This window comes from Enhydra lutris, unplaced genomic scaffold (genome assembly GCF_002288905.1).
Source record: "Enhydra lutris kenyoni isolate GAN:26980312 unplaced genomic scaffold, ASM228890v2 scaffoldscaffold1, whole genome shotgun sequence".
Classification (NCBI taxonomy): domain Eukaryota; kingdom Metazoa; phylum Chordata; class Mammalia; order Carnivora; family Mustelidae; genus Enhydra; species Enhydra lutris.
In genome coordinates this window covers 96017269-96042519 of record NW_019154085.1, presented here as the reverse complement: position 1 = coordinate 96042519, position 25251 = coordinate 96017269, and the positions used below count along the sequence as shown (strand labels likewise).

The 25251-nt window shown below is 39.9% G+C and overlaps 1 protein-coding gene across 2 annotated transcripts in view; it reads left to right on the top strand.

Moving 5' to 3' along the window:
* The window catches only part of LOC111161039 (RAB3 GTPase activating protein catalytic subunit 1), a 114686-nt gene extending 102029 nt beyond the window's left edge, over nt 1-12657 (top strand). The window contains exons 20-25 of one of the 2 annotated variants that reach the window (XM_022524531.1): nt 4168-4264; nt 4358-4461; nt 4599-4714; nt 6834-6936; nt 9993-10013; nt 10882-12657. In XM_022524531.1, coding sequence (XP_022380239.1) covers nt 4168-4264; nt 4358-4461; nt 4599-4714; nt 6834-6936; nt 9993-10013; nt 10882-11118 — 678 coding nt within the window. In that variant the 3' untranslated portion in view covers nt 11119-12657. The remainder of the gene's footprint in view (nt 1-4167; nt 4265-4357; nt 4462-4598; nt 4715-6833; nt 6937-9992; nt 10014-10881) is intronic. The other variant, XM_022524613.1, reaches the window with a different exon arrangement.
* Nucleotides 12658-25251: the final 12594 nt, after the last annotated feature.

The following is a 25251-nucleotide window of genomic DNA, read 5'->3' as shown; positions in this document are numbered from 1 at the left end:
CTGGAAAAATAAAATCCACAGCACACAACTCTAAGAGTATATTAAAGGGACACAGGTACCAATCGAAACATTACCCAATGGCCAATATTAGAGCAATTGGAGCAGCAAAATAAAGTACTGTTGGACTGTAACTCAAATAAAATAAACATCGTTGAGTCTGTAGTATTACAAATAAATGATAGAATAAATTGGCGAGAAGAGACAAATCTATGCAGAAGAACTTCAAACCTGCTTTGCCCATGAGATGGAACAGAACTCCCCATTGTGTAAGCATGTACCGTGCATAGTAGCTTCCTTCCAAAGAGTGCAGTATGCAAATTGGAGAAAATGAGTAACATCACAGTACAGAAACCTGACAAATACTGTCTTAGCCAGGTAAGCAAGTTTAGCAACATGGGTAAGTCAATACTGATGAGTTTCATGTACTCTTGGTAAGAGGTGATGAAAAGAGTACTTTACAACTCTCTCATCTTTCTCCCAAACTTCCCTAACCCCATTTTGATCATGAGAAAGACATTACGTAAGTTCCAGTGGAGGTACTTTTTACAAAATACCTGACTAAAATTCCTTAAAACTGTCAAGGTCAGGGGCACCTGGGTGGCTTAGTTGGTTAAGCACTTGAATCTTGTTTTTAGCTCAGGTCATGATCTCAGGGTCCCTGTGTTGAGCTCCACACTCACTTTTTCTCTCTCTTAAATAAATGAATAAATAAAATCTTAAAGAAAAAACTGTCAAGATCAGTAAACACAAGGAAAGTCTAAGAAAGTGTCACATGTGAGGGGAGCCTAGAAATATGACTACTAAATATAATGTGGTATCCTGGATGGGCTCCTGGAATAGGAAAAGGACGTTAAATAAAAACTGAGGAGATTGAATATACGGATATTGACAGGATGATTCATCATAGCAAAAAAGTGAAACTGGGGCACATGGGTGGCTCAGTGGGTTAAGCCTCCGCCTTCAGCTCAGGTCATGATTCCAGAGTCCTGGGATTGAACCCCACATCGGGCTCTCTGCTCAGCAGGGAGCCTACTTCCTCCTCTCTCTCTGCCTGCTTCTCTGCCTACTTGTGATCTCTGTCTGTCCAAAAAAAAAAAGTGAAATCAAGCTAAATACCAATCAACTGATGAATGGATAAGTAAAGTATAGCACATTCATGCAATAAAATATTATTAAGCCATTAAAATGAATGAAGTTCTGATAATGGTTATAACACAAATGAACCTTAAAAGTTTATGTTAAGTGAAAGAAACCGGAACAAGGAGGCAACATGTTACATGATGCCATTTGTATGAAATACAAGAATAGGCAAATTCATGAAGACAGAAAGTTAGTTTAGTAGTTACCAGAGGCTAGGAGGTGGAAGAAATGAGGTAGTAACTGCTCTTGGGTAATGGGTTTCTTTTTGGTGTGATTAAAATATTGGTGATTAAATAATGGTGATGTTGTATAACTTGTAAGTATGCTAAAGACTACTGAAGTATACATTTTAAAGTGGTGAATTTTATGGTATATAAATTGTATCTAAATTTTTTTAAATTAAGGAAATATGAATAAGGCATAGCATTCAGTTAGTCAGAAAGGGGAGAGGAGGGCAGTGTACTCAAAATGTCCATGTTAGAATAGACTGGAAAACTTCCAGATTTGTTGTGATTAAAGAGGTATGAAAACTAAAAGCGGTATATGATCTTTAACTCGATCCTGTATGGTGGTAGGAAAAGGTTATAAAAGTCATTATTTGGTCTGTTGATGAAATTGTAGTAAGGATAGGCTAGATTAAAAGTATTTAATCGGTGTTAAAGGCAGTTTATATAATCACAATAGTTTGTCTTTTGATTATAGAAGAAAACATTTTTAAAAATTATTTTTATTGGGGCGCCTGGGTGGCTTAGTGGGTTAAAGCCTCTGCCTTCGGCTCGGGTCATGATCTCAGAGTCCTGGGATCGAGCCCCACATTGGGCTCTCTGCTCGGCGGGGAGCCTGCTTCCTCCTCTCTCTCTGCCTGCCCCTCTGCCTACTTGTAATCTCAGTCTGTCAAATAAATAAATAAAATCTTAAAAAAAATTAAAAAAATTATTTTTATTAACATATAATGTATTATTTGCCCCAGGGGTAGAAGAAAATATTCTTAATTTCAGGAAATAACACACTGAGATCTTTGGAGGTAAAGGGACATGATGTATGTAACTTGCTCTCTCATTATTCAGAAAAAAAATATATGTGTGTATAATTTGTATGCACATACAGAGGAAAGAGATGGGTGTGATTAAATGAGCTAAAAGATGAGTCTAGGCAAAGGGTGTAAATATATTTTGTATTATTGCAAATTTGTTTTATTGTAAGCTAAGGAAAGCCGAAGTTGAATAGTGTTAACAGAGATGTACAACACTGGGAACAATTATTCTAGATAAGGATATAAATCTTTTGGAACACTTTGCAAAATATGGAATATGATTTCAATTAAAAAAATTATTTGGCATTATCTTGTATATATCCAGTCTGTTTTTAGGTATATGCCCTCAAGAAATTCCTCTACATGTACACTAAGGAACATACCCAATAATATAACGGGAACCTTATTTGTAATAGCCAAAAATGGGGGGGGGGCTGTCCATCAGTGGAGGAGCATCTTAATGAATGAAAATGAATAAACTACAGTATGTATCAACATATTCATCTCAAAAACAATGCTGTATACAAGTCGCTAAGGATCAGAACCAGAAACATTCCGTTTATACAAAGATTCGACCCAGACCAGACTAAGCAATACATTGTTTGGGGCTGCACACATATGTGAGAAAACTATGTAGACAAGCAAAAGAATGATTAGTAGTTACTTACTGATGGTGGGGTGTATGCGGAGGGGAGACTTGATCAGGGAGGTACACAGGGATTTGGAAAGTCCTGGTGATATTCTTTTTCTTAAGCTGGTTGGTGGTGTGTAAACAAGTGTTCATGTTTTCTTTAGCCTATGTATTAGTACTCCGGTATGTATATTTCTAAATTTAAAAAAATTTTCAAACCACACAGAATTCTCCAAGCCAAAAAGTAAAGGTTATAAGTCATTAAATGAAGAAAGCAAGTTATAAAATAGTATGTATACTGTAGGGTTGTTGTTTTTTTTTTTTTTAAAGATTTTATTTATATTTGATGGAGAGAGACACAGCAAGAGAGGGAACACAATCAGGGGGAGTGGGAGAGGGAGAGGCAGGCTTCCCATTGAGCAGGGAGCCCGAAGTGGGTCTTGATCCCAGGACCCTGGGATCATGACCTGAGCCAAAGGCAGACACTTAATGACTGAGCCACCCAGGTGCCCCTGTAGTACAGTTTTTTGTTAAGAAATTGAATATGCTTCTATCTTTGTGTTTAAATGGACATTGAAGTAAGTCTGAGAAGATAAACACAAAAATGTGTTGCTCCTTAGGAAATAGGATTTCTGGAGATCTTTTGCATTATACTTCTGTGAATATATGTATGTATTCATTCATTCATTCATTCCTGAAATCTGTGAGCATTTATCATCCAGGTTCATGTTATGAGATTAGATTTCTTTTGTCTTTATTGCTGTTGAATAAGGAGCTTAAAGGTAGGGTCCATGTATTATACACAACTTCTCTGTATTTTTTTAATTAGAACAGTAATAAAACAATTTCCATTTTGGAAAAACAATAAACCAAAAAATTAGTCGAAGGTCTCAATGTTTAGAAATGTTAAGTGAGTAAAGCAGGTTACAAAACAGTATTTTACATACCTAATACTAGTTCACCTAATATGTGTATTCAGTGTCCTAAAAAATCCTGGAAGGAGAATGTTCCACCATTAACAATCGTTACTCTAGGTGGTATACTTTACAGAAGGTTTTTATTTTCTTTGTATTTTCCTAATTTGCATATATTACATATTAGAAAGAAGGGGAAAAATGGCATATTCATCACTATAAAATACTAAAGTCCTTATTAATTTTCAGTAATGTTATTCTTAACCATTGTGGGTAGGAGCTACTTAACTGGATGAGTAGGGCAAGGTACTAAGAGAAGAGAGCTCTCCTCAACTCTTGTTATAGATGTGAGTTCAGAGAGGCACAGAATTTTTTTCTTCTTTCATAAGTGGCTGTTTTATTCTTTGATAGCTACATTGATCATTCGTGTATCTTTATGCCTCCTTCAGGTGCTGCACTATCTGGCAATACAGAAACCTGCAGACCTTGCTCGGCACCTGTTACCTTGTGTAATTCATGCAGCTGTACTCAAGGTAAAGGAAGAAGGTAAATATCTTATTTGATTAGTCATTAGTTCATTTCCAAAATGGAAGTATATTTTCCCTGGCTTAATAATGGTTTTGATCTTCTTAAAAATAGAAAATCTGGAAAACATTTCTTCAGTTAAGAAGATTATAAAGCAGATAATAACCCATTCCAGTAAAGTTTTGCACTTCCCCAATCCAGAAGACAAGAAATTGGAAGTAAGTTTGCTACGGTATCAGGATCTTGCCAAGTGTTCTCCCTAGCTGGCAGTGATTATTTTGAAGATAAATTTTTAAAGGCTGCTTTTTTTCCCCTCCTGTTTTCCAATGTATGTCTTTCCCTTTTCCACTGTTAGGAAATCATCCATCAAATTACTAATGTAGAAGCTATAATTGCCAGAGCCCGCTCACTGAAAGCCAAGTTTGGAACTGAGAAATGTGAACAAGAGGAGGAAAAAGAAGATCTTGAAAGGTAATTGATATTTGAGTACCTTTTGTCTGTAGGAAAAGCCACCACTCTCTTTAGAACATTTTAAGAGAATATTTCAATTCTTTTGTGGTACCCTATATTATTTGTAACAAGCATCAGCTAGAGACAGAAAAATATTTAATTATCATAGACTGTGACCTCTCCTGTATTTCTGGGTGTTTGTGAGGCATTTCCATTCCTTCCACATTTAGAAACAAGTCTACCGGGTCTTTTTTTCTAGTATGTCCTTGTTTGCTCTTGGAGATGTCCCTGCAGTTTCCTGTGGAAAAGCTAGTCACTCTTTGTTACTTGAAATGCCCCAGAGCTTTGCTTTCTCTCTTTGTTTAGCTCTCACTGTTCCTTTACCACAGACTGAGGTGTTCTGAAATTGTATTTCTGCTCAGTATTCCTAGTTATTTATTTAACTTTAAACAAGATTTTTGAAAGCAAAGGTGCATATCCTGTGCACCTTGTGAACATGTTTTGAAAGGGTGACCAGATGGCCTCTCCAGGATGATACAGATGACCAGGTCAGTCTTCTCCTCCTGAGAGAGACTTGGCACCATTACCTGTCAGTATGAGTCCCTTTCCATTTTTGCCTGTGGTACTTGAAAGAACAATGTTATTTTAATTGCGATAAAGTGTTTCCAAATTTGTTATTTCAACAACTTGAATTTATCATAACTTTAAATTCTTCATCACCCTTTTCAGAAATGAAGTGGCATTATTAATGCTAACTAATTAAGATAATATGATCAAGGCATGTGCGATAGCTCTTAACAAGTTCTTATTAGAATTTTAATCTCGTGTTGAGAGTAATTTTCTCCTAGCCTTCTTTGCTCTTGAAAACTCCTTCCTTTTTAAATGAGAAGAATAAGCAGTAATCAAGGGAATTGTTTCTAAAATAGCAGTATGAATTAGTGGTGCAGGAATGGTGCCTTTGATGCTGATAGCTCCACATACGTTCTCTGTGACTTGGAGGTGTAGTGTTTCCAGCACATAGTGGCACAGTTGAGGCTTTGCCAAGCAAAATGTGTATTCTAAGCACATATGCATGGACGCACACATATACACCCACTTTAAAAGAACAAAAGTGAGAGATATGGATGATTGCTTTGCTGTATATGTATGAGTTGGTTTCTGTTGTCCAAAAATACTGTTTGTTTTGTTTTTAAGATTTTATTTATTCACTTACTTTAGAGAGCGCAAGCATGAACGGGGGTGGGGGGGCTGAGGCAAAGAATCTCAAGCAGACTCCACACACAGGGTGGAGCCCAGTGTGGGGCTGGATCTCATGACCCTGAGATCATGACTTGAGCTGAAATCAAGAGTCGGATGCTTAACTGAGCCACTCAGGCACCCCCTCCAAAATAATTGTATTAATCTTTTATTTACTGTAATATTTTCTAAGCTTCTAGTCTCAAGGAAATAGACTCTGTATTTCTTTTTACCCTTTGACAGAGGTTTTGTTTAGCTTTGTTTTTTAGATTTATTTACTTATTTGAGAGAGAGAGGGGTGTGAGAGTAGTGTAGGGGCAGAGAGAGAACATATCCAAGCAGATTCCCACTGAATGCAGACTCCGACACAGGGCTTGATCTCATGATCCTAAAGTCATGACTTGAGCTGAAATCAGGAGTCCGACACTTAATCAACTGAGCCACCCAGCCACCCCCAGAGATGAGTTTTTAAAAAATTTATGAAAACAGTTGAAAGACAGTAAGATTGTCACTTGAGTCTATTTTATATCCAAATGTCTCTTATAAAAGTTCCACTTAAAAAAGTTCCGCTTGGGGCGCCTAGGTGGCTCAGTGGGTTAAGCCGCTGCCTTCGGCTCAGGTTATGATCTCAGGGTCCTGGGATCAAGCCCCGCATCGGGCTCTCTGCTCAGCGGGGAGCCTGCTTCCTCCTCTCTCTCTCTGCCTGCCTCTCTGCCTGCTTGTGATCTCTGTCAAATAAATAAATAAAATCTTTAAAAAAAAAAAAAAAAGTTCCGCTCTAGCCTTAGTGGGTTTAGCCAGTGTCACTTTGAGAGTTTGTCTACAAAATTAATCCAGGAGGACTGACACAGTGTGAACTGAGCAGCAGCTCGCTTTCTGTGCTTTCATTACCTCTTTCCCCTAGGTTTGTGAGTTGCCTTTTGGAGCAGCCTGAAGTGTTAGTCGTGGGTGCCGGAAGAGGACATGCTGGCAAAATCATTCACAAGCTGTTTGTGAATGCTCAGAGGGTATGTGAATTTCCTTATTGACTGATCATGATCTCTCCAGACCTCTACTCAGTAAGATGGTGTTTTGATTCCCTCACTTGGCTGATTATGCAGCTGTTGAGTGTATGTCTAGGCATTGGGTTTGAACATAAAAAAAAAAAAGACTTTCAACAGTGACTTTTGAGTCTTTGAAATCCATTTGCTTTCTTACATGTTTAAGTAATACAATAAGTATATTTTAGGATATAAATTTCCAAAGTTAGAAGGTTCTGAAATCCATTGTTACAGAATCTAATAGGGACTCAGCAGTGGCCACCAGTGCTGTGTGGTAGGAAAAAATGTTGACTGCTTTCAGTTTAGAATAGAGTTCAGTTTTACCAATTTTAAACTCCATGTACCGCAATGGATTCATAATTTCACTTGTGAGGTTAGTATATCTGTTTTTGTCATGGTGAATTGATCTAAGGAAGAGCAAGATTTCAGATGTTTAGGACTATGGAAACAAGCCTTAGCAAAGAAAGAAAACCCAGGTTGAAAAATTATCTTTGCTATTACCTCTACTACTGAAAGTAAAGGTTCAAAAGATGTGTAGTACTTTCTGACATTCTGAAATTCTTAAAATTTGAATTTTTATGAAGGTGATGCTCGTCACACTTTGTGTGGGTGCTCTCTGTACTGATCTTGTTTACTGGTTAAGAGGATTTTCATGTCAGGGCTCGTTATTATGAAAGATTATGATAAAAATATTATAGCGTATACTGCACATAGTCTCTGACTTAAAATAATTTGATTTAGGATTTTCAACTTTATGATGGAGAAAAAAATATGTACTCAGTAGAAATCATACTTTGAATTTGGGATTTTGTTCTTTTTCTGAGCTAATGGTGTATGCAGCATAATCCTCTCATGATACTGGGCAGGGACAGTGGCAGATCCCTGTTAGCTATGAGATCCCGAGGGCAGACAGCCAACATACTTACAACTACTTGACCCAGACACTGTTCTGTTTCTCACTGTCAGCACGATATTAATAAATTATATGAGATAGTCAATACTTTATTAGAAAATAAGCTTTATGTCAGATGATTTGGCCCAACTGTAGGCTTCAGTGAGTGTTCTGAGATCAGATAGGGTAAGCTAGGCTGAGCTATGATGTTTGGTAGGTGAGGTGTAGTAAATATATTTTTGGTTTAGGATATTTTCAACTTAGAATGGGTTTATTGGCATGTAACACAATTGTAAGTCAAGGAAGATATATAAGTACAAAAGTGCCCTTTACCTGGAACTGTGATAACTCTAGAATGACCCACTTTTGAAAGTATAATTCTCAGGATCAAATAAGAATTTTCATGGGTTTACATACAAAATAAAAACTGTATAATCTCCTTTGAGTCTGTCTGGAGTGTATCTAGTTAATATATTCAGTTTCATAGTTAAATGTACTGACCTGAATTTTTAGCAAGAATTGAAACCTGCAATTATTTATGGGATTGTTCCCCAACTTTAAGAATTTCAAGTTATAAAAACCAAGTATTTTATTTCCTTATAAATTAGAGTTCTGGAAAACAGTAAATGCTTACTTTGATTTGTTTTTGTCTTTGGCATGAAATCAGGAACTAAGTTTGTTTTTTGCACCCTATATCTTTCACTAGCTTACTAGCCAAAAGTTAACAACCGCATTTCCTTGTCACCACCAATATGAATTTTCCTCCTGTTGCTGGTATTCTTTCCTCTGTCCTTACTTTAAAAAGCTTGTGTGTTAAGAGGACCTGAAATCTAGGGCATTTTTATTTTTATTTTTAAAAGATTTTAGGCATTTTTATTTTATTTTTTTTTAAGATTTTATTTATTTATTTGATAGAGAGATCACAAGTAGGCAGAGAGGCAGGCAGAGAGAGAGAGAGAGGGAAGCAGGCTCCCTGCTGAGCAGAGAGCCGGATGCCGGGCTCGATCCCAGGACCCTGAGATCATGACCTGAGCCGAAGGCAGAGGCTTAACCCACTGAGCCACCCAGGCGCCCTGGCATTTTTATTTTTAATGCTGAGAGTATTACTTGTTGTAAATATTTAAGCAAAATTATTTTTCCCAGAGTGGCAATAACTTCCCCCTCCTACCCACCCCCACCCCAAGTAATACCGGTAAAGGCTCATTGTAAAGCATGGGATAATACAGAAAATTATAAAGGAAAATTTAATCACATTAATCTCACTACCCTCTGATGATCACCATCAGCATTTGACATGCAGTATATGTAAATACATGTATATTTTACAAAAATAGGATTATATTCTGTGATTTACTTTGTTATTCTTGTTTTCCTCTTAATTATCTCATTACATTAATAAATACAGGAGTGTATCATCTTTTCAGTGGCCTTGTATTGCTAATACCCTTTAAGGGATGAAATTGCACATTTTTCCTGCATTACATAATTATAGAAGATTTCGAACTTTCAAACCTTGTAGGGAATGTTTTTAGGGAATTGGTAGACTTTAATCCATGTAACAAGCACCTGGTTGGTACGTTTTTTAACTCAGACCTTAAATATCTGCTTTGATGTAAACCATTAAAGTTTATTCATGTAACTTTTCATAATTAACTGACACTTTATATCAATTTTACTGATCAAGATTTTCACTTTATTAGAAGGTAATGAAATTTTAGTGAGAATTTTGTGTAGCATACAGCAGTTTTACGTATTTAGAACTCTTTGCTTAAAATTACACATTTTAATAAACTTCATCATGATTACATGTGTCAGTGGTGTATTCCATTGGAATTCAGCAAATAAACCACAGATTGGATTTTGCTTCAGTTTTATCAGTTTTGCCCATTAAATGACTGTACGTTGCCTGTTGAACCATCAGATGCATGAGAAGTAGGATATGTCTGCTCAATTTAACAGCTAGGTGTGTTTTATGTGGTGTGTGTTTGTCTTGATATTCTTTTGATAGGATCCTGTTCCTTAATGTAGTGCATGCTGTCTTTGAAATGATCTTGAAATCTCGTCTAGCTCTTTTTAAACCATCTTGCTTGTTTCCTTTTCATCACTGTTTCTTTTCTCACCTTTTCTCAAGCTGACTGAATCTTCTGATGAGGTAACAAAATAGCCTTTGTCCCTCATAGTTCCTTGTTCCTTCCCATCCCTCTAACTTCATAAGGTCATTAAGACTAACCACCTCTTTAACAGTCTGGATTTGGCACACTTTTCATGCTGATGTTTAGTATAACATGATTTCACATTTCCATTGCCAAGACAGTACTTTATTATTTTTTTTCAATCAATGGTATTGTGAAAGGAATCTAGTAATCAGAGAAATGAAAGAAGTATAGTGATCAAGGGTAAAATGAAGGCTCTAGTTGAATGTTTTTTATGCAGTTTTAATGCAAAAAATAGATTCCTTTAATATTGAAAACATCTCTTTTGTGGCCATTGCTACATTACATGGACTTCTGTCATTTCTGTATCACCTTAGCCACTCAGCAAACAAAACCAGTGTCCCCAGTTTTAATTTGGCAAATGAACTTTAAAAAGAAATGAAAGAGTGGAGATAAAAAAACATCTCTCCAGATTCTGGGGGAGAAGCAGCTCCTTACTGGACTGAGGACATTAGACTTGAACTTGGGTTGTTGCTAGAAGAAATGTGTAGAAACCACTGCTACATTTTCCCTCTTCTTCAGATGTTGGAATATGGCCCTCACTTTTCAAAGCAGATTGCCTGGCAGTCATTATCTCTTTTGTCTCTGTCACCAATTTATGTGTAATCTCTGGCTGCTCATGCAATGTTTCAAGCTTCTTGCTTTTTCCGTGTTGGTTTCTGAGTAATCATAACATGGCTGACTGCATTACTGAGTAATGTAGAACATTTTTTAATATATTTGTCATGTTTATTCATCTGTCCTTCAGAATGGTCTAAGTTTTAGCATTGGACTTGCTCTTGAATTTAGCATTTGATTCTGTTCAAGGCTGCAGCCATGGCTCCACCAGAGGAGGAACTGAAGAGAATGGGCTCTCCAGAAGAGAGAAGGCAGAACTCGGTGTCAGACTTCCCACCTCCTGCTGGCCGGGAACTCATTTTGCGCACCACTGTACCACGCCCGGCTCCGTACTCCCGAGCTCTGCCTCAGCGCATGTACAGTGTTCTCACCAAAGAGGATTTCAGACTTGCAGGTGCCTTTTCATCAGATACTTCCTTCTTCTAATTCTTCTAGAGCCACCTCATTTATGGCTTCAGAGACCATGCTGACCCCTTCTGAGGGAAAAAGGTTGTGCCAGTCAGAACTCAAGAGGCCACAAAGAGGACCTGTCTAGTCCAGTGATCAGGAATCATACCAGCATCTGAAAGACTTTCCAGCACCATGCTTGAGCTCTGTTGTATCTTGGTTGGGTCAGAGAGAATGGGCTTCAGCTGTTGAAAGATTTGTTCCCCAAAGAAATGACCCTTGTTTGACCAGGGGTCAGGGGTAGGTTCTAGGGAGATGTGCAGGGAGCAGAAAAACAGCAGGAGCTCTCTGTACTCACTCCAGTGGGATCTTGCTCATTTATTCTTTCCTGTGACTATCCCTTAGGCTATGGCCTTGCATTTTATAGTCTGTGTAAACACACTTGTTGCATTTGTTAGTATCAGGTATACAAAACAGAGTATCTGTTAATTGAGATTTCTGGATATTTTGGTGGTATCTTCTCTTCCCAGAATCTGTGTTTTTGAAATACTAAATGACATTCTGTTTATTCAATCATCTAGTGGCCATCTTGGTTGTACTAATTAACTTTTGATTAGTATTTTGAATATTCTAGGAGAAGACTTGGAATTTCATATAGTTTATGTGTTTTTCCATGTAACTATGATCTAAGTGTAAACTATATATTAAATGTCACTGCAAATTAGTTTTGTATTTTATCTCATAAGGTTTGTTTCTTTTGTTTTGTTTTTTGTTGCCTGTAAGATATCAACCTACAAACTTCTCTTCTGCTGTACAGCATGCATTCCCTTTTTTGCGATTGCTGGCTAGATACTATATTTAACGGAGTAGCAATGAGCACATGCTACAAATATAGCTTTTGGAACATAGAGATTATCATGCACTTAGTATAATTTGGTGTGTGTGCTAATGTAGTGAATACAAGATTATTTCAGTGAACTATTTTGCTTTGTGTCTTAGTTAAAACGAAAATAATTGATGTGGATATATAGTACCCAGCATAAGGATAATAGCAGCATATTTCTAGTTATGTGGTGATCAAGATTATTAAGTCTGTGTTGCTGTATGGCCTCTGTTCAGTAATCTGAAATCTATTTTTAGGCCTAAAATTCTCATTTTAATCCAAAGCAAAAAATGGTTATACTGAAGCATAGACCTTGCTATGTAATTTAAAGAATTAATAGAGCTGTGTAAAACCCTATTATTTTTGTAAAAAAAGAAAAACTGTGTGTGTACATATATATGTATATATGCACATATATATGTTTATAAGTATATATGAAGTAGGAGAGGCCCTGGTTGGTGACCTCCTAGCTTTCACAGTGCTTTTATCTGAGTTGCTGGACTTGACTGCTGCCGGCAAACCGTGCAGACGCAGGCTTGAGTACTGAGTGCTGTGCCAGGTAGAAAATGTATCTTTCAAGGACAGGATTTGTTTGCTTTCCAGTGAAGAAGTTAATAGCAAAGAAACGTTTTTCAAAGAGAAGTTGAACTTTAAAATGGCACTGTGAACCTAATAAAAAGGAAAGTCTTGCTTTCTCTGACTTCTCTCTCCTCTGTTACTTTAGTCTTATTTCAGTTAGTTTAATGCTGTCTCACGTCTTCCTAAATATTTGCAGCCTGCTGAGTCTGGCAGGGGTCTCAAGTACACTCTTGGTGCCTTTTTTCTTAGTGGCAGTTACCCCAGTTTACTTTTATTATAGTTATGTGTTGGTTTATTTCATAGATATTTTTAAGTACTTACTTTATATCAGGTGCTGTACTAGGCAGTAAAGATGAAACAGACACCAGAACACTCCTTCCTTTTCAGTGACCTTTCTGTCATGTAGGGAGGGTTCATGTTATATTGCAATAAAATGGAGAGTACAGTCAACTCATCTGAATGAATTGGAAGTCCAACATTTATTGTATAAATGCATTCATTCATTCAGTGGCAACAGAGAGTAATACATGCGATATTAGTTTAGAGAGTAATGTGTGTAATAATAAGATGTGATGAGAGAGGTTTTTCACTCAGGCTTTAGGGATCAGGGAAATCTTTTTTAGAGGTAATTTCTAGATTGAGACCAGAAGATGAGTAGGAGCTGATAAAGAGTTGGGGAAGTATGGTAAGTTGCTGTTAAAGAACTACATCCTGTACACTTGCTGATAATTTATTGTGCTTTTGTTGCTGTTCCCATGAAGAGGAGTTTACTTTGTATATTTGGACATTACTTGTCTTCCAATCTGGACTTAGCCATACCTCTTTAGTCACTAGAGTATTAGCAAGTGTGACATAGGCAGAGACTTGAAAAGTACTTGCAACTTGGGGTTTGCCCTCTCTTCTTCTGGGAACCCTGGGATGTGCGGAGAAGCATGATGGAGAAAGAGAGAGTTGGGTGGTTTGTTACATAGCAAAAGTGATTGGCTGCAGGGCGTGGGAAGAGTGTTACAGGTAGAGAAAACAAATAGGCAGAAACTCAGAGACACAAGAAAACAGATCTTTGGAGATAGGCCAGCCTTTTAGTTTGCTGGGAGTGAAAAGAGACAAGAAATGGAGCTGGTTAGGTAACCTGACATGAGACCAAGAAATTCTGTGTTAAGCAGAACCACAAGTTTGGGCTTTATCTTCAGGGCAGTAGTGAGTCATTGAGGAGTTTTGTTTTTGTTTTTAAAGATTTATTTATTTTTAGGGAGGGTATATAAGAGAGTGGGGTGGGGGGGCAAGGTAAAGGGGGAGAGTCTTAAGCAGACTCTGCCCTGAGCAGAAAGCCCAACACAGGGCTCAGTCCCATGACCCTGAGATTACAACTGGAGCTGAAACCAAGACAGTTGCTTAACTGACCTCGCCACCCAGGTGCCCACTTACTGAAGAGTTTTAATCAAGGGAGTGACATGGTGGGTTTCAGACCACACTGTAGCAGGGCAAATGGATTGGAGAAGCTAAGAAAGTATATACACATCCTGGATCTTGTACTAAATTGGAAAGTCACAGTTACATCCGTGGTTCTTTTTGTTGTTGTTGTTGTTTTGTTTTTTGTTTTTTAAATCTTCCTCTGTGCTTTGTAATGTACTATAAAGAGCCTGACAAATGCTTGTGGAACCAACTAAGTGTCCTCACTCTGGGACCCTCCCACACCTATAAATTCCTATGGCACCATAGTAATTCAGATTTTCTAAGCATTTCTAACCATTTCTATTTGTATTTTATTCATTTGTCCAGCAGATGTTTATTGAGTGCCAACTATATGCCAGGTACTTACTGTCCTGGGAATGGGGATACAGCAGTGAACAGGACAGATAAAAGACCCCCATAAATATTGCTCTCAGGGACATCAAGTACAAACAAATTATCTAAAATGAGCCACTCAGTGTTCTTTTTAGACAGGTGATAAGGAAACATCTGTGAGATGGTGACATTTGAGCAGAGACCTGAAGGAAGTGGGCAAACCAATCTTGTGAGAGTCTGGGAAATGATTCCAGACAGGGAATAGCAAATGTAAAGCCCTGGATTGCAGAGTCTCAGAAATGGGGTGAGGTAATGTTTTTATTTTAAACTACATTTGTTTCACAGCAAAATAACAAAATACCCAAGTGATTAAGTGAGTTTGGGGTTTCAGGGAAAGGTTAAAACATGTGCAGTAAATTGAGAAATTTAAATGTAGATATGTACTTAAGCACAGACAGTAGGAAAGCCCTGCGGAGTGAATGCAGCGGGAAGAGAAGGTCTGGAGATTGAACCAGAGATCAGGAAGAGGAGGAGGACTGCCACAGGAGGCTAAGGAGGAGCAGGTGCTGAGGTGGAAAGAGAACGGTAAGTGTGATGATGTTTCAGAAGCTAGGAAGGAAAATATTTGAAGGAGGTGGGAGGTGATCAACTGTGTCAGATGCCATTGAGACGTCAAATAAGACAAGAACTCAGGATGGATTGTTGCATACCTGTGGGTGCAGAGTAGCAACTGCACACAGAAAGGTAATACAGTTCTTACTGGGAAAGAGAGAAGTATACTGGCTAGAGGGAGGCTGGGTGCACTTAACACCTCTACTCAAGCCAGATGGGGTTGTGGTTGTTGCCATGCACTGTTCATTCCCGGGAACTTGAGGGCAGGGGGCTTCTAGGTGAGGTGTAAGTAGGGTATGGTAGAGGCCAAGAGCATGAAGCCACTGTTTCAAGCCAACTGTACCCCTCTTCCCTGCCCCACTCCTGCTGCCTTCTCTCTTCTGGGCACACAGGGTAATGGATAGGGCTTGGCACGCCACAAACAATGAATGGATGAATGCCTCTTGATGACGAGGGAGGCCCCACTGTAGTGTTTGAATCTTCTGGACTCTAGTTTTTTGCATTGGGCACCATGAAGCCAGAATATTTCAGAACATGAGCTTCTGGAAGCCAGAGGCCTGTTGCCAGCATTTCTCTAGCTCTGAGAAGTGGGGCATGGCCTCAGCCTCTATAAATGGGCTTGACTAATTCTTAAAATATAGACTAAAGTTCGTTCATATTAGCATGCCTTCTTTGCCAGCAGTTTTCCCCCTGGCAGCTTGTGATGTCTGATGGGTGGTCGTGGGTAAATCTCCCTCAAGTGAACAGCATCATCTGTTGTGGAGAGCCTTCCTGGGTGAGCTTACCAGGCAAGGAAAGATGGCCGAACAGAAGGCCCCTACTTGGCCCCTAGTCATGTGGGCCAGTCTCTGATTGGTCTGTGGGCATCACTCCTCATGTCCCCTCTGTGTGGCCCTCCTTGGCTGTGGGGGCCTCTGACAGTTCTTGGCAGAGACCTCGATGTCACCACAAAGACACACATACCCCTGAGGCTTTCCAACTGGATGAGCCTTTTTTTTTTTTTTTTTTTTTTTTTAAGATTTTATTTATTTGACAGAGATCACAAGTAGGCAGAGAGGCAGGCGGGGTTGCGGGGGGAAGCAGGCTCCCTGCTGAGCAGAGGGCCCGATGCAGGACTTGATCCCAAGACCCTGGGATCATGACCTGAGCCGAAGGCAGTGTCTTTAACCCACTGAACCACCCAGGAGCCTGTGGATGAGCCTTTCTAAGAAAACTAGGTTTTTTCCCTCTCTGGTTGATAAACAGCTGGATTTTTTCCCCCAGGTAAAACTGTGATGGACTGTCCTTTGTTTAAGTTTGTAGATTTGTCTTCATCTTGTCCCAGAATAAGGCAGATGACTAGCCTGTGAGGGAGACCTGTGCACGCTGGGCTGGCTCATGCTGGAGAAGCTGCTGCTTGGGTTCAAAGCTGGTGAGATGGTGATCTACGGTACCTAAGCTTGTGATAAAAAGTATTCCCCAGGGAAGAAAATGAGAATGAGTCACTGCATTTGTTTACTAAGTCTTCTGTAACAACATACCACAGATTGGGCACTTAAAACAGCAGAAATTTATTCTCTCACAGTTCTGGAGGCTACAGAAATCAAGGTGTTAGCAGGCCCGTGCTCCCTCTGAAACCTGCCGGGGAGAATCCTTCCCTGCCTTTTTCTGGCTGCAGTTGGCTGCCGGAAGTCCTTGCTATTCTTGGCTTGCAGGGACAGAACTAGAGTCTATGCCTCTGTTATCACGTGGCCTTCTCTCCTGTGTGTCTGTGTCTTTTCTGTTCCTGTGCCACTGGCATGACCTCATCTGAACTCTTATATCCGCAATGACTGTGCTTCCAACAGCACTTTCTGAGGGACTAGGTGTTTAGGACATCAACATGTCTTTCTTTTTTGAAAGGGAGCAGGGGTCATAATTTAAGCCACTTGATTGGACAGATGCCCATCTAGTTGGTGGCAGGCCACGGGGCATGATATGTAAAAGCATGGGCCCACTTCTGGATAGAGAAGTTTCGTTCTCTGCCTTCCTTGATTAGGCACAAGATCCTGGGCTGGTACCTAATGCCTTCCTCAGCCAAAGTGGGGACAAAAATAAGTATCTGACACATTGTAACAAAATTAAGATACTAACTAATTAACTAAGATACTAACTAAAATGCCCAGCATGGTATAGATAGTTGTTTAATAAAGACAAACTGTTTATAGGAACTGTACTGGAAAGTGGTACAGCTGTGGGCAAATGAATGGTTAGCCATTGTTTAACTTGAGGAATACACCCACCCAAGCCAGTGTTCCTAGAGATGGCGGCCCGGATAGCCCCATCAAGAGAAGAGTGACTGAAATTGCCTATCATCTCATCAAATGAACTGTTTTCTTTTGATCCCTTTTCTGCTCCTTGGGTCACAGCCTCCCTGGAGGAAACCATATTTAACAGCCAAATAGACTCTGTCAAGTCAGAGGACTGGGGTGGGAAGTTGGGAAGAGTCGAGGCATGTTCCAGGCTGAGGGGCATATCTGGAGAGTCCTGCAGACACGGTGTTGGTGTTGGTGTGGCCAGGGCGAATAGTGAGAGCAAAGAGGCAAGGTAGTAGCAGAGGAAGTGGTGGTAGGTTCCAGAGCCTTCCTTCCCTCTGTAAGAACTTGGACCTTGTCAAGTGATAGTGGAGGAGCTGGAAAGGTTTTCAGTAGAGAGAGGAGCATTTGACTGAGACTCTTAGGAGCCACAGTGACCCCTGCAAGGGATGGCCATGGCCCTGATAGTTGCAGCGGTGGTGATGGGATGAGACATTTAGCAGGTGACACTGACAGGACTTGAAGTGCAGGAGGTGATTAGTGAAGGCTGATGTGTTCTGTATGGCTCTGACCTGAGGGGCTAGCTGCTCTGTCATGAGAGGCAGTGCCTGGCTCGGATTTGTGGTACGTCACTAGCCTAAGCATAGCCACTTGCCACGTAAGCAGGCTCCGGCAAGAGTACTGCTCTGTCCCCACTCTAGTGAGATCTGCACGCTTTTTGTTACAGGACCCATGGAAGAATGATGTCTCTGGGGAAATGCCCATTGCATACAGCATCCAGGAATCCTCAGTCTTACCAGCTTGCTAATGACAGGGAAGGAGTACAAGCGCCGGTGTTGCTCACCTTTCCTTAAGCAGCCTCTCTGCACGCACATTTGCTTCTGTTAAGCATTTGTCAGGAATGTGACATCGGCTCCCTCCAGGGACTAGTCAGACCTGACTAACAAGTGATGGGACACAGTTCAAAACTTTTCTTAAGTTCTTCAGCCATTTGACAGTTTGAGTAAATAATGACTTCTTGGTGCTATTTATTCACATTCTTCTTTCTCAGCTCTATTTTTGGCCCAGAACACTCTTTATTTTTGTCCCCGTTACATAATGAGGGAACTGCATTCTTAGTAACCCACTGTCACTCCTGTGTTATCTTGCCTACACGAAAAAAGGAAATATTTTTGGAGTGTGAATTTCCCAAACGTTCTCAACTATTCTGGGCCTGAAGGCATAACGTCATTGGAGGGAGGACTACAGTGCGGGGAGGCCAGTCTTTCTTGGTTGAGGCCGAAACCTGGTCCTTGCAAGCTGGCGGGAAACTTCCTGGTGCCCTGCCCTCCCTGGCCAAATGGCAAGAGCTCCTCTCTGCACAGAGTTTTACATTTTCAGCAGCTGATACTCTTAAGGGCTGTTTTTCATTTCTTTTGCTTCAGAATATTCAAATGATTGGCCAGGGGAGATCACAAGCAAATGAGATGTTCTTTTTACACAGTCCAGTGACAGGCTGAACCCCTGTGGGGGTCAAGCCAGGAGAGCAGAAGTACTTTGAATAAGTTTGAAAAGCTTGTTCCCTGCTGGCCCTGGGGAGGCTTGTGTAGCTTAATTGGCTATGGCCTAAGAAGGCAGCTTTCCTGGAATGGGTCTGTGCAAAAGTTGCTCAGTCCCAACTGGATGCATCTCCGATGAGCCATAGAAGGCCTATAAAAATGACTCTGTCCAAAGAGCCCAGGAGTTTCAGATCTTAACGCCATCTGGCTGGAGAGCCAGACAGGTTTCCTTCCTGGGTTTAGGGGATTCCCCAAGAGTATCCTGGTTGGTTGGAAACTGCTTCTGGAAGCTGTTGTAGGACTAACCTGTGGGGAAAGCTGACCCACCTCCAAGCATAGGGGTGCTGCTGGGCGCAGCCCAAGAAGGACTGCTCAGGTCCTAATGGGGACAGTTCATCTCAGCAAGTCCTGGAGAAAGTCAGGATATAGGTGACCCTCATCACTGAAGATTTGATCTGAAACTGTTGCAAATCATCTAATTATATATGCTCTTAGAGCAGGTAATTGTCCCACAATTAAATAAACTAATCCAGAGTTTCTCAAGCACAGATAATGTATGGTGTATCTTAAAGGCACATATTTTATAGACCCTGGCATTTGTCTTCAGATCACTTAGCGGCATTGTGAGGGGAATTTCACCTGTAAATGTGGGCACCCCAGTCTTCATGTGAGTTAGAACAGCTAATAATCATTGCTCAGCCTACCACTGAAATGAAAACAAAACAGTAACACTTTAAGAAGCATCACAGAACTCAAAAAGACCCTGGGGACTGTATCCTTAGACCCTGAGATGGGAGAAAGGTGTATGGAACCTGGCAGATGTAGTAGAGAGTTCTTTCCAGATAGAAACACAGCACATTAGCTTGTTTAGTAATCACAATCCTGGATTAAATGGACAACACCAAGCTGAAACTTTATACATCCATTATAAGGGTTTACTGTATGTAATTGCTCCCTGCCTGTGAAGAAATGTTCATGGGCACATGGGTGTAAGTTCTGCTAGCCCTCCTCCCAGCTCTGTGCAGAGGACAGTTCTAAGTTTGCAACCACCCGATGTGCTCTCCAGGGTTAGTGATGGGAGGAGCCGAGGAGGTGGAAGCCCAACCAGGCTGCAAGAGCCGCATACAGAAGGGTGGCCAGATGCACGGGAAGGTCAGAGGTTCAGTTCACTCGTGTGTCTCGGATGTAGCATGTGGTAACCATGATATCTGGTTAACTTGTCCTTTGGCTAGTGCAGGGGTTTGAATCCTGCCTAGAGGCAAGAAGGCTAGTGAATAACTGGCTGGCTACCCAGTGTCTGCCTTACTTTCTGTGTTCACATAGGTTCTTTGCGGAATATTGGCTCTGTAAAGGAAGACGGCCAGAGAGGAAAAAGAAGAAAGTTAAAAAAAAAGGGGGGGGTTTAACTGAATGTTTATGTCCTCCCCAAATTCATGTTGAAGTCCTAACCCCCAGTGTGATGGTTTTAGGAGGTGAGGCCTTTCGGGACATGATTAGATCATGAGGATAGAGCTCTCAAGAATGGGATTAGTGTCCTTATAAAAGAGACCCCAGAGAGCTCTCTCATTCTTACAAACAGCAGTCTGCAACCCAGAAGAGGGCCTTCACTAAAACCTAACCATGCTGGCTCCATGATCTGAGGCTTCCAGCTTTCAGAACCATGAGATACAGATTTCTTTTGTTGGGAAACCTTTCTGTTTATGGTATTTTGTCATAACAGCCTAGCTGACCAAGGGAGAATGGCTTTGGTTAGTGATGTAGTTATATACAATGAATATAATACAGCATTTAGTGGCAGAACTTTGTATATGACTTTGGACTTCTATTTACAAAATCTTTAAAGATTGTACATTTTCAGTTTCACTGGGAAACTTACTGGTTAGTGGAACTTACTTCGGTTCGTTTGATTGTAACAAATAAAGACCCAAAGTAAGGGCTCATGGGGAGCAGTGAAGGCCGTGAAATGAAGCTGAGCCATCATAGGACTTAACTTCATGGAGTCTAGAGTCTGGAGTAGGTTTTAAAATTGGGGTTGGCTCTAGAGAAACTTAGCTGCAGGAATTCACAGCTTCCCCCCTGCTAGTATGTGACCATGAATGTGATCTGGCTCCAAGTGACCATCCTTCTGTCCTGGTGCCAGCTATCTTCCGCGTCTCGTTCATAGTTTGGTTCCCGTGGACGTTGAGCTTGCTTAGATTCCAAGGCAGCTTCTCCTCCCTTTCACATCACCACCTTTCAGTACCAGCTTCTCTTGCTTCCTAGCTTACTCATATACTTTTCCAATTCTGTAAAGTACCTGATCAGCCCAGTTCATCTTTTCATCCAGTGCATTAGTCATAATTTGTGGGCCATGGGCCAGCCAACAGATTAACTTCCTCAGATTATCCCTTCAACTACAGCTGAGAAATGTTCATGAATGTCCACGGATTGCCCTCTTAGGAGAGAGTCTTGATCAGGAAAGAATCCTTTTGCAGGAGGTGTGGCAATAACTCTAGTATGGGCATGTTCATGATTTTTGTTATTCCTTACATTTTCTATTTAATATTTTATTTAGAAATTATTTCAAACTTAGAAAGTTGCAAGAACAGTACAAAGAAATCCTGTAAATCCATTATGCAGGTTCACCCCTTGCCAATATTTTGCCATTTTAGTCTCCTAGCCTAGTTTATTTTTTTTTAAGATTTTATTTATTTAACAGAGAGAGAGAGAGAGAGATCACAAGTAGGCAGAGAGGCAGGCAGGGGGAGGGGGAAGCAGACTCCCACTAAGCAGAGAGCCTGATGTGGCACTCAGTCCCAGGACCCTGAGGTCATGACCCGAGCCGAAGGCAGAGGCTTAACCCACTGAGCCACTCAGGCGTGCCTTTTTAAAAAATAACCTTTTTTAAGATTTTATTTTCTTAGCCTAGTTTTTAATAAATCTATGTTAAATAGAGATGATGAATGTCTCTATCTCCCATCTGCTCACTTAACTCTTTATCCCCCTGTGTTGTGATGGAGAGAAGTGACAAAAGCTATGTTGGGCTGATTCTCAGAAAATAAATTTTCAGTAGAGTATGGAGCTGATTTAGGAGATAATGTTTTCAAATTTGAATCCTATCAGACATGGTAGAGATCTTTTGTTGTTTTCATTGCATGTGATAAAATCATTTAGATGAAATAAAGCTTGAGAAAATGACATACTAGATTTTCTGAAAAACCATAGCCAAAGCAACTGAAATCCTAAATACCAATTTACAATAACAACAAAAAATTTACCTAGCCTTGAGTTTGGCAAAAGATATACATATATTTAGAGTGTTCACTTTTTTTTTTTAAGTTTTTAAATGTTAATTCGAGTTCGTTAACATCCGATGCAATATTAGTTTCAGGTGTACGATACACTGATTCAGCACTTCCATACAGCACCTGGTGCTCACCGGGACAAATGCACTCCTTAGTCCCTATCACCTATTTCACCCACCCCCCACCACCTTCCCTCTGGTAACTACCAGTGTGTTCTCTGTAGTTAAGACTCTTTCACAATTGTTTCCTCTCTCTCTCTTTTTTTTTTTTTACTTTTTGTTTATTTGTTTTGTTTCTTAAATTCCACATATGAATGAAATCATATACTAGTCTTTCTCTGACATTACGTGTAGCATTAAACTCTATAGATCCATTCATGTTGTTGTAAATGGCAAGACTCATTCTTTTTTATGGCTGACTAATACTCTATTATATATATGTACACACACACATCTTTATCCATTTATTAATTGATGGAGATTTGGGTTGCTTCCATAATGCTGGCTATAAACAGGGATGCATGTATCTCTTTGAATTAGTGTTTTTGTATGCTTTTGGTAAATACCCAGTAGTGCAATTTATGGACATAGTGTAGTTCTATTTTTAACTTTTTGAGGAAACTCCATACTGTTTTCCAAAGTGACTATACCAGCTTGCATGCTACCAGCAGTGCACGAGTGTTTCTTTTTCTCCACATCCTCACTGACACTTGGTGTTTCTTGTGTTTTTGTTGTTAGCCATTCTGACAGGTGTGAGGGAAGAGATCCTGATAGTTTTGATCTGCATTTCCCTGATGATGAGTGATATTAGGCATCTTTTCATGTGTCTTTTGGCCATCTGGATGTCTTCTTTGGACAAATGTCTGTTCAGGCAAGATATGCAAACTTCTTAAAGGAGAAAATATTAAAACTTTATTGAAACAAAAGGCATAAATTGGGAGAAATGCCACTGTTCTTGCATATAAGGAATTGGTATCACAAAGATGTTGGTTCCCCCACAATGACCTACCTATACTATTCCTAATACAATCCCAAATGGTTTTTTTTTCTTTTTTCTTTTTCTTTTTTTTTTTTGAGTTTTGTTGGAACTAGAATTGTTGAATCTGAAATGTATATGGAAGATAAATGGCCACAAACAACCAAACTATTCTTGAAAAAGAACAATAAATTAGGAGGGTTTGCTTTATGAGATATTAAGACTTATTATAATGCTATAATAATTAAGAGTATTGTAGTTTAAAAAAACAGAGAGAGCCCAAGACATGTAAGGAAACTTAGATTCTGGTAGACACAGGCAGATCAGTGGAGGAAATGATGGGGTATTCAATAAATAGTGCTTGGACAAAACGTTTTCCCTATATCCCAAGAGGGAAGAGAAATGAAATTGGATGCTTATTATATCACACCCTACTCAAAAATTAATTCCTAGCAGATGAAAGACTCTTACGTAAGTACAAAGAACAGGAAACAACCCCACATAAAATGTTTAGACTACTATGTGGGGAAGTAGCTTTAAAATTTTAGTGTAAGGAGATCTTAATAAGACAAAGGGGGTGCCTGGGGGGATCAGTTGGTTAAGTGTCTGCCTTTGGTTCAGCTCATGATTCCAGGACCCTGAGATCAAAGCCCCCATGTCAGGCTCCTTGTTCAGTGGGGAGCCTGCTTCTCCTTCTCTTAGCTTATGTTGTCTCACTATCTCTGTCTTTCCAAATAAATAAATAAAATCTTAAAAAAAAAAAAGACACAAAGAATACAAACCATAAAGGAAAATATTGACTAATTTGGTTACATTAATATTAAGAACTTCTTTTCAACATACAGCATAAAGACTATGAGAAGAGAAACCACGGCCTGGAAAATGGTATTTACACACAGACGGCCAACATGAATTAGTGTCCAGAACAGTTTTAAAAATCCACCCTTCCCAGCCATGAATTAGTTAAAAAGGGTTGAAAACCTATTAGCAAAATAGAAAAAGACATTAACAGGTCATAGAAGGAGAAAAAAGGAATGAGCAAAACATTTATGAGCTATTTATCCTCTATAGTAATTTGAGAAATGCAGATTAAAATTGTATTGAGGTACCATTTTACACATAACCAATGGGCACAAATTTTAAAGTTAGACAATATTCGAGTGTCAACAAGAATTTCGAGCAACCAGGCCTCATCCATTGCTAGCAACAGTGTAAATTGGTACAACTTTGGAAATATAATTTGTGTTTCTTAATAAAATGTGAACACATACATAACCTACAATATAGTAACTTGTCCATGGGCCTGTGCTTTAGGGAGTGGTTCTCACAGACCTGCATCCCTGTGATCCCGCATCAGCATCTCCTGGGAGCTTGTTAAAATGTACCTTCTCTAGCCACCCAGACCTGCTGAACCAGAGACTCTGGGGGTCTGGGGTCTGGGTCTGGGGTCAGCAATATGTGCTTGAGCAAACCTTGCCTGTGATTCTGATACATGTCCAAGTTTGGAACTACTGCTTTCAAGAAGTATTTATGTGTGTGTGTACCCGGAGACTTGAGCAGGAGTGTTCACAGCAGCACTTCGTAAAATCCGCAGACGAGAAGCCCTGCCACCCTTCAGCAGGAGAAAGGATAATCCTATTACAGTGTGTCCATAGAGCAGTGAAAATGAACAATCCACTGTGACACTTACTAGCATGGATGGCACAAAACTCAGGATAAAAAGCTTACCACAAAGGCATCTCTGCAGTATGATTTCATTTGTTTAAAAGTCAAAAACTCCAAACAAGAAGCTGTTCAGGAATATGTACATATGTAGTATTCCTATAAGGAAAAGCAAGGAAATGGTTTATACACAATTCAGAACAGTAGTTCTGTTTGTGGGGAAGGCAATAGGATGTAATTGGGGAGCAGCATACAAGCATTAAAAGTACTGGAGAGATCCTATTTTTTTAAAAACTAGGTGGTGGGTATATTGCTGTTCATTTTACTATTTTTGTTTTTTTATTTTTTAAAGATTTTATTTATTTATTTGACAGATAGAGACCTCAAGTAGGCAGAGAGGCAGGCAAAGAGAGAAGCAGGCTCCCCTGCTGAGCAGAGAGCCCGACTCGGGGCTTGATCCCAGGCCTCCGAGATCATGACCCGAGCCGAAGGCAGAGGCTTTAACCCACTGAGCCACCCAGGCGCCCCTCATTTTACTATTTTTAAAAATTAGCATATTGAGTGGGAACTGAACATTCAAT